General features: G+C 37.9%; 1 protein-coding gene across 2 annotated transcripts in view; it reads right to left on the bottom strand.

Annotated features, from left to right (window-relative positions):
* Window positions 1-1,154: 1,154 nt before the first annotated feature.
* Window positions 1,155-15,300, bottom strand: part of LOC126191053 (uncharacterized) — a 240,375-nt gene continuing 226,229 nt past the window's right edge. For both annotated transcript variants that reach the window (XM_049931776.1, XM_049931768.1), the window contains exon 5: window positions 1,155-1,762. In XM_049931776.1, coding sequence (XP_049787733.1) covers window positions 1,619-1,762 — 144 coding nt within the window. In that variant the 3' untranslated portion in view covers window positions 1,155-1,618. The remainder of the gene's footprint in view (window positions 1,763-15,300) is intronic.

Genomic DNA, 15,300 nt, shown 5'->3' with positions numbered 1-15,300 from the left:
GAGATTAGGCAGACACTAAGAACAGGCGTTATGGACACCTACGATATTGCGGAGAAGTTTGGAAAGGCGTACCTCAGAGTCCAAAATAGTGCAGTAGCAGTCAATGGATTCAAATGTACCTTCATTAATCCACTAAACAGAGGTAGTTTTACAGAATCAGGTTTCAATGCAGCTGAACACGAAGCAGAAAAGGTTTCTGACAATGATGAAGCACTTTGTGATGAAGGAGATGCCGGAGGTGATTCGAAGCAAGGCAATGGGGGGCAGAATTGCAGACAGTGAGTCCATCAACATCTGTAGGCTATGTAAAGACACAACACATCTCTCCAGTTCCTAGTTCAAAAAAGGAGGCATGAAACAGAGGTCGGAAAGCTACTGTCCTAACCCAATAAAAACACTTTGAAGTGTTTCATAGACAAGAAACAAAATACTGAATCTACAGAGGAAAAAGGCATCAGTTCAGGTATCTTCCTTTTATAGCCCTATAGATCAGCCAGGAACCGCCAAAATGTCAGAGAGATCTACAAAGTGAAGACTGTTCACACCAGTAAGTGAACACTGTTCTCAACTACAAAAAGAAGTAAGGACAAAAGTTGTAAAGAGGAAGAGGAAATAGAACTATCTTCTGGTAGTTCAAACTTGATAGAATCTCTTGGGAAATATGTTCCTGAAAACAATGATCCAGACTGTTTGTTTTGTGGTGAGGCATTTAAGAAGTCAAAACCTGGAGGACTTTGGGTTCAATGTGTCACGTGTCATAAATGGGCTCATATGTTGTGCAGTGGGTGTGAAACTCAAGCGTTCATTTGCGACTTTTGTTCATGAAGAACTTTAAATTGTGGACCAGAATTGTTAGCTATAGCTCATAAAAACTATTCTTTCCATGTCAGGTCAAAATACCAGTATATAATTTCATTAATAAAAATCTAATCAGGGAATGTATATTTTATTACTAATTTTAAATCCGTTTCATATTATCACCCCACTTCAATATGCTCATAATTTACAGCAAGTTAAAAAATCTATTGTAATTATTTATTATGTTCATTTTTCATCAAAATTATTATTCATCATTTGTAATAGTAATATAAACTAACACAGGTGACATTTTTCATGAAATAGACACATTTTTAATTCAGTATTTTGCATTAAACAAAAAACTGTTTTATATCACCATCACTTCCCCTATTGTCACATTCAGTCCTGGTTTCCATTCTTTGATTTCCTCACAGCTTGTTGTTCAGAATAATATAAATTGCTTTGCAAAGTATAATGTTGTACATTTTGCATAACAAATAATGAAAAGAACTAATAAGACACAATGCAATAAACTAAATTGTAGATAATCATTTAATATTCAATATTTTGCACTTGTGAGACTTTGTGAAGAGCTAGTATATGTTAAGCTGTATGTGGAGGTACAGTTAATAATAGCTGAGAATTAGATGAGGCAAAGAAAGAAATTTGAAAGAATACAGTTTTACAGTTGATTCTTGGAGATGTTGGAAATCATGTTGGATATAGTAGAAACAGAACAATGCAAATAAAAATTCTATCCTTAAATACTTGAGTAATTCAAGACATTGTCAAAAATGAGTACTATAGAGTGACAAATGACTCAAAAGTTAATTATATTATCAATCACCTCAGACATCCTGTGTTTGAAAATATGTTTAAGCATATGAATCTGCATTTTATTATTATTCCAAGCCACTATATGAGTGACAGGAACAAGTTTCTTGATCATATTCATCCCATTTGGCTGTAACAAAAAGCATAAGTGTATTATAAATCATTGTCTGTTTAGAATTAATATTAACATAATTGCATAATACACATAATTTTTATTAATGAGAGTCTATGTAAAGGACTATCAATGTATTAAAATATGCACCATTAAAACATCACTGCTAAATATTCTAGATTGTTCTCATTTATATCCTTCATGACATGTTTTATGGGCATTAGTATATGGTCTAAGAGAAATACCTATACCGAACATTTCATGTTCTATTGCTGAGACAACCTCAGAGGATGGTTAATTTTCAAACTTGTGGAGTTTCAGGAAGCCAAGCAGCATATTTGTACCCATGCAACAGTCAGCTTGTGTCATCATCCATCAACTGCCAAAGACCATAGTGCGGTGTCAATACATGTTGTGGAGCATGTACAGCACAAGAATTGGCATACAATTTGTTTAACTTCAGTCCTTATCTTCTCTAGTAAATGTTCTTCTCTGTTTTTATTTATTTATTTTGTTCCATCTTTGAGCATTTTTATGCAATTGGTATCATCATAAGGAGTTTTCATATATTGCGTAAATACATTTTGTTGACATAATTACAGTGTACATACTATTAATAACACATGGCACATAAAATGTACACTAGAGAACAATTCCTTAATTTTGCAATACATAAAAAATATACAGAATTATCACATAAACTACTGACATACTAAGGTAAGTAAAAAATAGTTTTCAGTTACAAATAATTTATTATCTCATGTGACCCTTAGAACAGTTTTGAAATTCTGAAATATTGTAGAAAGACTTTTCTTTCAACCATTTTTCAGTTTTTGTTTTAACGTCATTAAATGAGACATGATGCACCTGTAAAGATAAAGTATTAAATAATTTTATGCCCAAGTATTCATAACTAGGTTGTGTTTTCTTTAGTCTAGCTGTAGGCATAGCTATCTGTTTCATTTTTCTAGTTTCATGTGGGGTACAGTTTCCCTTAAGATGTAGTTGTTTTTTAAAAGATTTCTTTAATCTTTACTAGGCAACAGAATGTAGAAAGTGATGGAACTGTAAGTACTTTTATGTCTTTAAAAAGTGATCTACAGGAGGTTTGAGAATTTTTAACTCCAGAAATAGAACTAATAGGTTTCTTTCCAGATGAAAATAGTTTGTCTTCTGCAGAATTACCACCTAAAATGATACCATATTGCAGGAGGCCGTGAAAGAAGGCATAGTAGGAGTTAAGAAACAGAGGAGACACATGTCTGTTCAAATGGATCTGATCACTATGGGACTTAACTTCTGAGGTCATCAGTCCCCTAGAACTTAGAACTACTTAAACCTAACTAACCTAAGGACATCACACACACCCATGCCCGAGGCAGGATTCGAACCTGTGACCGTAGCGGTCATGCGGTTCCAGACTGTAGCGCCTAGAACCTCTTGGCCACCCCGGCCAGCTACACATGTCTGTACTTTAATCAATAAAAAGATAAATGTGAGAACTTTCTGCATATGTGGTCTCTGTGTTTGTCTCAAGTTTATTTGGTATCAATGTATACACCAAGTAACTTAAGAGTTGAGCCTCATCTCCACTGCTTGTTAAACTGAAAATGATGTTCGCTGTCTTTTCTTCGGTGACGGATAGGTCATTGGCTTTGAACCATTTATTAGATATGTACTCTTTGTTTTCCTGTTTCTGTTTGTTTATGCCTTTCCCAGAGTTAATGAATGTTGCGTCATCAGCATAAAGTACAGATTTAGAGAGCATGTTACTGGGAAGATAATTCACAAATATTCTACACAGTAAAGGGTCAAGTGTGGATCAGATTACATTAGATTTACTTTCATTCCAGTTGATCCATAGTGGGGAGGTCCTCCAGATGTAGAACATGTCAGAAAAACAATAGAACATGACAAATATTTACAACTGTAACAAATAAGCTATTAATGTTCCTTCCACAGGTTGCAAGTGGAATGACCATCAATTTTTTAATGAACACTATATGTGAGAATCATTTTAGAAACACTCAATTACTGAGATCACATTAATGCACTGAATTTAAAATTTAAAAAATGTTTTATTTATTTAGGGTAATAAACATACAACAGAACTACTACAATACTTATTTATGATGAACACATTAGTGCACTGAAATGGTACAGAAGTTAGATTGTATTTAACACACCACACACATGCACACACACACACACACACACACACACACACACACACACACACACACACACACACACACACACAATCTGTTAGTTCTATTGAGAAATTCATCAATGGAGAAGAAGGAGGTAGCCACCAATAAATCCTTTAGCCTTCTCTTAAGCTGAATTTCATTCGGTGTTAAGCTTTTATTGGCTGCTGGCAAGTTATTGAAAATGTGTTCCTGATTAATGCACACCTTTTTGTACAAGAGTAGGTGACTTAAAATCCTTGTGAAGATTATTCTTATTTCTAGTATTGATTCCATGAATTGAGCTGTTGGTTTGAAAAAGTGATATATTTTTAATGACAAATTTCATTAAGGATTAAATATATTGGGAAGCAGAAGCTAGTATCCCAAGTTCTCTAAATAGGTTCCTACAGGATGTTCTTGAGTTCACACCACATATAACTCTTATTGCACATTTTTGTGCTTGGAAAACTTTAGCTTGGCTTGATGAATTAACCAAAAAAAAAAAAAAAAAATCTCATATGACATTCTGGAATGAAAGTAAGCATAGTATGACAGCTTTTTCATTTTTATATCCCCTATGTCTGACATAATTCGCATTGCAAACAGAGATTTATTAAGATGCTTCAGTGGTCCTGTGGTGCACTCCTCTCAGTTGAGTTTATTATCAAGCTGTAATCCCAAGAATTTAACACTGTCCACTTCTTCTATCTGCTTGTCATCGTATGTTAGGCATATGCTCATGGGATGCCCTTTACAAGTTCTGAACTGCATGTAGTATGTTTTTTCAAAGTTCAGTGACAAAGAATTGGCTAGGAACCAGTGATTAATGTCCACAAATATTTTAGTAGCTGATCTTTCTAAGACTACACTTGATTTGCTATTTATTGTAATGTTTGTATCATTGGCAAACAAAACAAACTTGGCATCTGGTAATGTTACTGATGAAAGGTCATTGATATACACAAGATAAATTAAGGGTCCTAAGATGGAACCTTAGTGGGACCCCACATGTAATTAGCTCCCAAATGTATGATGCCTGATAGTTAAATACATTTCTCTTTCCTAATAACATCCTTTGTTTCCTGCCAGAGATATAAGATTTGAACCATTTTGCGACATTTCCTGTTGCACCATAATATTATAACTTTCTTAAAAGGATATTGTGGTTTACACAGTCAAATGCTTTTGACAGATCACAAAATGTACCAGTTGCCTGCAATTTTTTGTCTGACGAATTAAGTACATTTTCACTGAAAGTGTCCTTCTAAATATCAGAACCATTTAGTAATCTGAACCACAACTTTGACAGTTTGTTACTTGTGATAAGATGGTTATAAAGCTGATTGTACATTACCTTTCCTAAAATTTTTGAGAATGCTGGCAAAAGTGAAATTGGACGGAAATTTGATGCTATTCCTTTATCTCCGTTCTTGAACAGTGGTTTAGCTTCAGCATATTTCGACCATTCAGGAAATATTCCACTGATAAACAACTGGTTATACAGATAGCTTAATATGTTGCTTAACTCAGAATCATATTCTTTAATCAACTTTGTTGATATTTCATCATACCCACTAGATGTTTTTGATTTTAACGATTTTATGATGGGTGTTATTTCTGCTGGGGTAGTGAGAGTGAAATTCATATTATGGAAGCAACTTGAAATGTCTGGTCTGAGGTATTCCATAGCAGCATCTACAGAAACTTTTCAGTAACAGCTATAAAATGTTTGTTAAAAAGTTCTGCAACACTATAAACATCTGTCACCAATGTATCATTTACTCTTTTTGCTGTTTCCCCCCCACCCTTCATGTCTGGTTCTACCAGCCTCCTCCTTCACTTTATCCCATATTATCTTTATTTTGTTACCTGATATGTCTATTTTTTCCTTGTAATATATTTGCTTTCATGTCCATATTACAGTCTTTAATATTTTGGAGTATTTCTACATCTACATCTACATTTACATTCTGCAAGCCACCCAACAGTGTGTGGCGGAGGGCACTTTACGTGCCACTGTCATTACCTCCCTTTTCTGTTCCAGTCGTGTATGGTTCGCGGGAAGAACGACTGTCTGAAAGCCTCCGTGCGCGCTCGAATCTCTCTAATTTTACATTCGTGATCTCCTCGGGAGGTATAAATTGGGGGACACTTATTTCAATGTCAGCCATTTTTTTGTTTGTGCGAGGATTTAGAGAAGGAACTGCAATGCGGTTTTCCTCTGTGAAACAGCTTTGGAAAAAGGTGTTTAGTATTTCAGCTTTACGCGTGTCATCCTCTGTTTCAATGCCATCATCATCCCGGAGTGTCTGTATATGCTGTTTCGAGCCACTTACTGATTTAACGTAAGACCAGAACTTCCTAGGATTTTCTGTCAAGTCGGTACATAGAATTTTACCTTCAAATTCGCTGATCGCTTCACGCATAGCCCTCCTTACGCTAACTTTGACATCGTTTAGCTTCTGTTTGTCTGAGAGGGTTTGGCAGCATTTAAACTTGCAGTGAAGCTCTCTTTGCTTTCGCAGTAGTTTCCTAATTTTGTTGTTGAACCACGGTGGGTTTTTCCCATCCCTCACAGTTTTACTCGGCACGTACCTGTCTAAAACGCATTTTACGATTGCCTTGAAATTTTTCCATAAACACTCAACATTGTCAGTGTCGGAACAGAGATTTTCGTTTTGATCTGTTAGGTAGTCTGAAATCTGCCTTCTATTACTCTTGCTAAACAGATAAACCTTCCTCCCTTTTTTTATATTCCTATTAACTTCCATATTCAGGAATGCTGCAACAGCCTTGTGATCACTGATTCCCTGTTCTGCACTTACAGAGTCAAAAAGTTTGGGTCTGTTTGTTATCAGTAGGTCCAAGATGTTATCTCCATGAGTCAGTTCTCTGTTTAATTGTTCGAGGTAATTTTCGGATAGTGCACTCAGTTTAATGTCACTCGATGCTCTGTCCCTACCACCCGTCCTAAACATCTGAGTGTCCCAGTCTATATCTGGTAAATTGAAATCTCCACCTAAGACTATAACATGCTGAGAAAATTTATGTGAAATGTATTCCAAATTTTCTCTCAGTTGTTCTGCCACTAATGCTGCTGAGTCAGGAGGTCGGTAAAAGGAGAAAATTATTAACCTAGCTCGGTTGTTGAGCGTAACCTCCACCCATTATAATTCACAGGAACTATCCACTTCTACTTCACTACAGGATAAACTACTCAAATGAGGATGGCACAGTGATTGGATGGTCCTGATGGGCCACTTGTGGCCTGAGGATGGAGTGCTCTATTCCTTGAGTAATCCAGGGGTTCTTTGTAGACTTTGCTGTAACCTTGGTTAGTTTTGAGGGAAAACAGTGTTCAAATAATGTAAGCACTTTATTAACAAAAGTGTTATATTTTTCATTCATGTCATGAGCACTGTAAACATCACTCCATGGAATGCCTCTGAGGAGTGTCCTAAAATAATCGATTTTTGGCTTATTGATTACTCTCTTGAGCTCAGATCTAACAGATTTTATATCCTGTTTAGTACCAACATTTAACAGAGGGCAATTGACCATTGGTTTTGTAATATAATTTTGTTCATTGGACGTATCTATAAAGTCATTGGTTTTTTTCTATAAACACTGAAGAATGCCTGGAGTATAAGTATTGGGACTTCTGGTTATTGTAAATTACAATTTCTTTTCCTGTCATTCAGATAGGAGTTGTTAAGGGAGAGTTCTAATCCTCTGGCTCCATAACACCAAGGTTTCTCTAGTAGTATTGTATGGTTCACTGAATCAAATGCCTTGCTTAGATTGACTAGAATGACTTCAGCATATAACTTTGATTCAAATGAGGTTTGTACAAAAGAAATGATACATTCAACTCCTTTCACTGTTGATGACTTGGACTAAAAAACCATATTGAGTCAGAATGTTGTTTTCAGATACATGTCCGCAAATTTCATATTGTATGAAGTATTCTATTATTTTAGAGAGAATAACTACAACTGAAATTGGACAATAATTGTTTGTGCATAACTTGTTTCCCTTTTTATGAACAAGGATGACAACTGTTCCTTTTAGACACTCTAGAAAATGGCCAATAGCATGCATCCAGTTCATCCAGTTCATTAATCTACAAGAGGGTTTGACATGAGATCCATTATTCTTTAAATCACAATCTGGCTTCAGCTTCCAGAGACTGTGGTTATATATATATATATATATATCTCTCTCTCTCTCTCTCTCTCTGTGTGTGTGTGTGTGTGTGTGTGTGTGTGTGTGTGTGTTTTTGACAAAGGGCTTGTTGCCCAAAAGCTCACTTACTGACAGTCTTTTTGTAGTACCTATCTGCGACTCAGCATCTCCACTATATGGTATGTAGCAACTGCCCTTCTCATAATATTATTACATTACCTCCTTGATTTTCGATTTTTTCATCACAAATTTTGATAAGCTGTAAGTGTCCTCAGATTTTGAATTTCCTAATTTTGTTAATGATATAGCCACATCACATATTTCTATTTGTGTCGGCTTGAAAGTTGGCACAGTGTTTGCACAATTTTGAAGAAACTGATTGCCAGAAATGAGGTCTAGGTCAGGAGTGTATGTTGAATTGGAAGTATGCTGACCAGAAGTTAGGGTGTTAGTGGTGTTTGATGCATTGACAAAAAAATGATTAAATTCGTCTGTTGTGATACTGACAACACCTGTGATCTCTTAACAATGTATACCAGTACCAAACTCTGCTTATAGCATCCTCCATGCTGCCATCCACCTATTACTTGAGTTTTCAATGTAATGTTTATTTGCCCTGCATTTGACTATTTTAATTTGTGACCTATAATGTCCTTTGAGTTTGTTATAAGTGGCTTTGTCTACATTACTGCTTATTACTTTTTCATAGTAATTAATATCAAGATCCTTAGTTTTTGCAAGTGAGGCATAAACAATTTGTTTTGTGTTGGGTGCCTGGGTCTTCTGACTTTTTTTATTACATGGCTTCTTGATGTTTGGCCATCAGATACTAAGACCTTTAGGGATAATGTGTATAAGTCTGTTGAAGGCTTCCTCTATATTGTTGAAAAAAGGAAGACAGTATGCCAGTCTACTAGTATTAGTTGTACCCTGTACGTGTTAATATTCTTGTCAGAAAATAATCTAATTGTCCAGCACTGAATTTGTTCTTGGTCTACATTTAATCTCTTAGTAATTAATTTCACCCATTTACCTATATGGTCTGATGGGTGACCAACATTTAACAACCTAGTTCAAATTCACTTTTGGACACATTGGTTATGAAGTTATTATGGATGGATTGAAACCTTGTAGGACTTTCATTTGCACAGAGAAGACTATATGATCTTAACATATTTGCTAAGTTAATATTTTTAGCTGTATTTTTTTTGATTCAGTGTTTTAAGTCTCCAAAAATTAGTATGTTGTATCTGGTGTACTTCTGCACATTGACAATAATCTTTTCTAAGCATTCAGTAAATTTCTCTAACTCTCTTTCATGGGAGTGATGTACAGAGAGAGATATAAGCCTTACTGTAGATAAGTAAGCCTTACTGTTAGTTAGCCTTACTGTTAGTAGGAGCATAACAGTTACTTCAAAAACACTTTTAATATATAAATCATTAACATGCACAACAGTACATTTCAGGTCTCTCTCTCTCTCTCTCTCTCTCTCTATCTCTCTCTCTCTCTCTCTCTCTCTCTATGATATAATACCAGGGCAGTTCAATAAGTAATGCAACACATTTTTTTTCTCGGCCAATTTTGGTTGAAAAAACCGGAAATTTCTTGTGGAATATTTTCAAACATTCCCGCTTCGTCTCGTATAATTTCATTGACTTCCGACAGGTGGCAGCGCTGTACGGAGCTGTTAAAATGGCGTCTGTAACGGATGTGCGTTGCAAACAACGGGCAGTGATCGAGTTTCTTTTGGCGGAAAACCAGGGCATCTCAGATATTCATAGGCGCTTGCAGAATGACTACGGTGATCTGACAGTGGACAAAAGCACGGTGAGTCGTTGGGCAAAGCGTGTGTCATCATCGCCGCAAGGTCAAGCGAGACTGTCTGATCTCCCGCGTGCAGGCCGGCCGTGCACAGCTGTGACTCCTGCAATGGCGGAGCGTGCGAACACACTCATTCGAGATGATCGACGGATCACCATCAAACAACTCAGTGCTCAACTTGACATCTCTGTTGGTAGTGCTGTCACAATTGTTCACCAGTTGGGATATTCAAAGGTTTGTTCGCGCTGGGTCCCTCGTTGTCTAACCGAACACCATAAAGAGCAAAGGAGAACCATCTGGGCGGAATTGCTTGCTCGTCATGTGGCTGAGGGTGACAATTTCTTGTCAAAGATTGTTACAGGCGATGAAACATGGGTTCATCACTTCGAACCTGAAACAAAATGGAAATCAATGGAGTGGCGCCACACCCACTCCCCTACCAAGAAAAAGTTTAAAGCCATACCCTCAGCCGGTAAAGTCACGGTTACAGTCTTCTGGGACGCTGAAGGGGTTATTCTGTTTGATGTCCTTCCCCATGGTCAAACGATCAACTCTGAAGTGTATTGTGCTACTCTTCAGAAATTGAAGAAACGACTTCAGCGTGTTCGTAGGCACAAAAATGTGAACGAACTTCTCCTTCTTCATGACAACGCAAGACCTCACACAAGTCTTCGCACCCGAGAGGAGCTCACAAAACTTCAGTGGACTGTTCTTCCTCATGCACCCTACAGCCCCGATCTCACACCGTCGGATTTCCATATGTTTGGCCCAATGAAGGACGCAATCCGTGGGAGGCACTACGCGGATGATGAAGAAGTTATTGATGCAGTACGACGTTGGCTCCGACATCGACCAGTGGAATGGTACCGTGCAGGCATACAGGCCCTCATTTCAAGGTGGCGTAAGGCCGTAGCATTGAATGGAGATTACGTTGAAAAATAGTGTTGTGTAGCTAAAAGATTGGGGAATAACCTGGTGTATTTCAATGCTGAATAAAACAACCCCTGTTTCAGAAAAAAAATGTGTTGCATTACTTATTGAACTGCCCTCGTAGAAAGAAACATTCCACATGGGAAAAATATATTAAGAAACAAAGATGCTGTGACTTACCAAACGAGAAAGCGCTGGTAGATAGACACAATAAAAAACACACAAATTTCAAACTTTTGCAACCCAAGTTTATACACAAATATCCCACACATTCAGGGCCTTGCTGCGATGGATCACTTCCATTCACACCGAGCACCTGTTACCCTACCTAAAACCTCTTTCCTCATTACCTTACCAGCTTCATCCTAACCCACAACTTCTTCACTTTTGAAGGCCAGACATACCAAATAGCGAACAGCTATGGGTACCAGGATGGCCCCCTCATATGCCAACCTATTTATGGGTCGCTTAGAGGAGGCCTTCTTGGTTACCCAAGCCTGCCAACCCAAAGTTTGGCACAGATTTATTGATGACATCTTCTTGATCTGGACTCACAGTGAAGAACAACTCCAGAATTTGCTCTCCAACCTCAACTCCTTTGGTTCCATCAGATTCATCTGGTCCTACTCCAAATCCCATGCCACTTTCCTCGACGTTGACCTCCATCTGTCGAATTGCCAGCTTCACACATCTGTCCACATCAAACCCACTAACAAGCAACAGTACCTCCATTATGACAGCTGCCACCCATTCCATATGAAATGGCTCCTTCCCAACATCTTAGGTCTTCATGGCAAACGAATGTGCTCCAGTCCTGAATCCCTGAACCATTACACCAATAACCTGAAAACAGCTTTCGCATCCCGCAACTACCCTCCCAACCTGGTACAGAAGCAAATAGCTAGAGCCACTTCCTCATCCCCTCAAACCCAGAACCTCCCACAGAAGAACCCCAAAAGTGCCCCACTTGTGACAGGATGCTTTCCGAGACTGGATCAGACTCTGAATGTGGCTCTCCAGCAGGGATCTGACTTCCTCAAATCCTGCCCTGAAATGAGATCCATCCTTCATGAAATCCTCCCCACTCCACCAATAGTGTCTTTCCGCTGTCCACCTAACCTTCGAAACCTCTTGGTTCATCCCTATGAAATCCCCAAACCACCTTCCCTACCCTCTGGCTCCTACCCTTGTAAACGCTCCTGGTGTAAAACCTATCCCATGCACCCTCCCACCACCACCTACTCATGTCCTGTAACCCGGAAGGTGTACACGATCAAAGGCAGAGCCACGTGTGAAAGCACCCACGTGATTTACCAACTGACATGCCTACACTGTGAAGCCTTCTATGTGGGAATGACCAGCAACAAACTGTCCATTCACATGAACGGACACAGGCAGACAGTGTTTGTTGGTAATGAGGATCACCCTGTGGCTAAACATGTCTTGGTGCACGGCCAAAACATCTTGGCACAGTGTTACACCATCTGGGTTATCTGGATACTTCCCACTGACACCAACTTATCAGAGCTCCGGAGATGGGAACTTGCCCTCCAATATATCCTCTCTTCCCGTTAGCCACCAGGCCTCACCCTCCTGTAATTTCAAGTTGCCGCCCCTTGTACCTCACCTGTCATTCAACAACATCTTTGCCTCTGTACTTCCACCTCGACTGGGATGACTCCTTACCCTCTCCCTTAAAACCCAAATCCTTTCGTCTTTCCCTCTCCTTCCCTCTTTCCTGACGAGGCAACCGTTGGTTGCGATAGCTAGAATTTTGTGTGTATGTTTGTGTTTGTTTGTGTGTGTATCGACGTGCCAGCGCTTTCGTTTGGTAAGTCAAATCATCTTTGTTTTATATATATATATATAAATAGCTCTTTGCCTTTACAAATGTCTGCTTGTGTCTGTGTATATGTGGATGGATTTGTGTGTGTGCGCGAGTGTATACCTGTCCTTTTTTCCACCTAAGGTAAGTCTTTCCGCTCCCGGGATTGGAATGACTCCTTACCCTCTCCCTTAAAACCCACATCCTTTTCGTCTTTCCCTCTCCTTCCCTCTTTCCTGACGAAGCAACCGTTTGTTGCGAAAGCTTGAATTTTGTGTGTATGTTTGTGTTTGTTTGTGTGCCTATCGACCTGCCAGCGCTTTTGTTTGGTAAGTCTCATCATCTTTCTTTTTATATATATATATATATATATATATATATATATATATATATATATATATATATATATATATGGTGTGTGTGTATGTGCGGGTGGATGTGTGTGTGTGTGCGAGTGTATGCCTGTCCTTTTTTCCCCCTAAGGTGAGTCTTTCCGCTCCCGGGATTGGAGTGGCTCCTTGCCCTCTCCCTTGGAACCCATATCCTTTTGTCTTTCCTTCACCTTCCCTCTTTCCTGACGAGGCAACCATTGGTTGCGAAAGCTGGAATTTTGTGTGTATGTTTGTGTTTGTTTGTGTGTCTATCAACCTGCCAGCGCTTTTGTTTGGTAAGTCTCATCATCTTTCTTTTTAAATATATTTTTCCTTCGTGGAATGTTTCCCTCTATTATATATATATATATATATATATATATATATATATATATATATATATATATATATATATATATATAGTTATAATAGAAGGAAACATTCCACGAAGGAAAAATATACCTAAAAACAAAGATGATGTGACTTACCAAATGAAAGTGCTGGCAGGTCGACAGACACACAAACGAACACAAACATACACACAAAATTCAAGCTTTCGCAACAAACTGTTGCCTCATCAGGAAAGAGGGAAGGAGAGGGAAAGACGAAAGGATGTGGGTTTTAAGGGAGAGGGTAAGGAGTCATTCCAGTCCCGGGAGTGGAAAGACTTACCTTAGGGGGAAAAAAGGACGGGTATACACTCGCACACACACACATATCCATCCACACATATACAGACACAAGCAGACATATTTAAAGCGAAAGCTTGAATTTTGTGTGTATGTTTGTGTTCGTTTGTGTGTCTGTCGACCTGCCAGCACTTTCATTTGGTAAGTCACATCATCTTTGTTTTTAGGTGTATATATATATATATATATATATATATATATATATATATATATATATAAGAAAAGCTGTAAGTCATAGCAGGAAAATTAACTTTAAATTGCAAATTTTCTGTATAGTACTTATAATCCAGTAAGTTTATGTATATTATTGTGTAAAAAGTGCGAGTTACTTGATCTAATCTTGAACAAGTACATGATTCAATTAGCATGTAATTAATCAGTTACTTAGTTAAACAAGAGAAAATCATCACAGCAGATATTCACAAAATAAATAAAACTTATAAGTGCTAGTACTTAGCCTAAATCAGTCTTGTAAAATCAGATAAATATATAAAATCAAAAAGTAATCAAGTTGCAGACTTGCCTCCCAGACCATTCCTGAAATCTCAGATGGAAGTCAACAAATGACACAGATAATGAGAAGGCTTTCAGTGGTAGAAACATTTGCATGTGGAGAAGAGGTAAACTGTTTGGGTGATTATCACATGGATGGCATAGTATAAAAAGACAGAAGAAAACTTATGACATGTTAACCCTAGGACGCCTAGGGGGGAGGGGGAGTTCGTTGAACTGACAATTTTTTTATGTCTCCTGCTTTTGCCCAAGTAACTTTCATACTACATATTCCCTTTGAATTATTGTTTGTTCGCTATTTTATGAAACGTTAGTGTCAATATATTTTATAGAAAATTCCTGCTTTGAAAGAAAAAATAAATAAAGTTATTATGGGTCCAATAACCCCCCCCCCCCCTTAGGCTTCCATGGTATAGAAAATTTCCCTTAGTAAGATTTCGTATTTCTCATCTCCACAACAATAAAGGTAATTTCTTGTTGGTTGGTATTCTTGATATTCACAACAATCGGTTTACTTTCAGAGGAAGTGATTGTTGATCTCAGTCAGCTATTATTTAACTTGTAAACTTGCAGTGAGTTAGTGCAGTTCCCAACACATAGGCCTCCAGTAACTTTGGTGTCCTACACAGCAAAAATGAAACCAAGTAAGAACTTACTGATATTGTCACCAATGCACCAAGATAATGGCACTGTTGAAGGAGAGAAGAATAAAACTGAGATAAATGCATATTATAATTCCACTAAAGGTGGAATTGATACCATTGATTAAATGACGCATATGTACACCTACAAGAGGGGAACAAAGAGATGGCCTCCATCTGTATTTTACTCTCTCCTCGACATTTGTGCTATCAATGCAACCACCAGATTCATCCAGCAACATCCAAGATGGAATGAAGAGAAACACAACAAACAGAAACTTTATCTTCTGCAAGCTGGGATGGAACTAGTAAAATTGCAGGTAGAAGAAAGAAGTGCCAATGCAAGTGGGTTATCTAACCAAATTGTTCAATCAATGGAGACTCTACTA

This window comes from Schistocerca cancellata, chromosome 1, assembly GCF_023864275.1.
Source record: "Schistocerca cancellata isolate TAMUIC-IGC-003103 chromosome 1, iqSchCanc2.1, whole genome shotgun sequence".
Classification (NCBI taxonomy): domain Eukaryota; kingdom Metazoa; phylum Arthropoda; class Insecta; order Orthoptera; family Acrididae; genus Schistocerca; species Schistocerca cancellata.
Note: the sequence above shows the minus strand (reverse complement) of the source record. Positions and strands in the feature narration are given on the sequence as shown.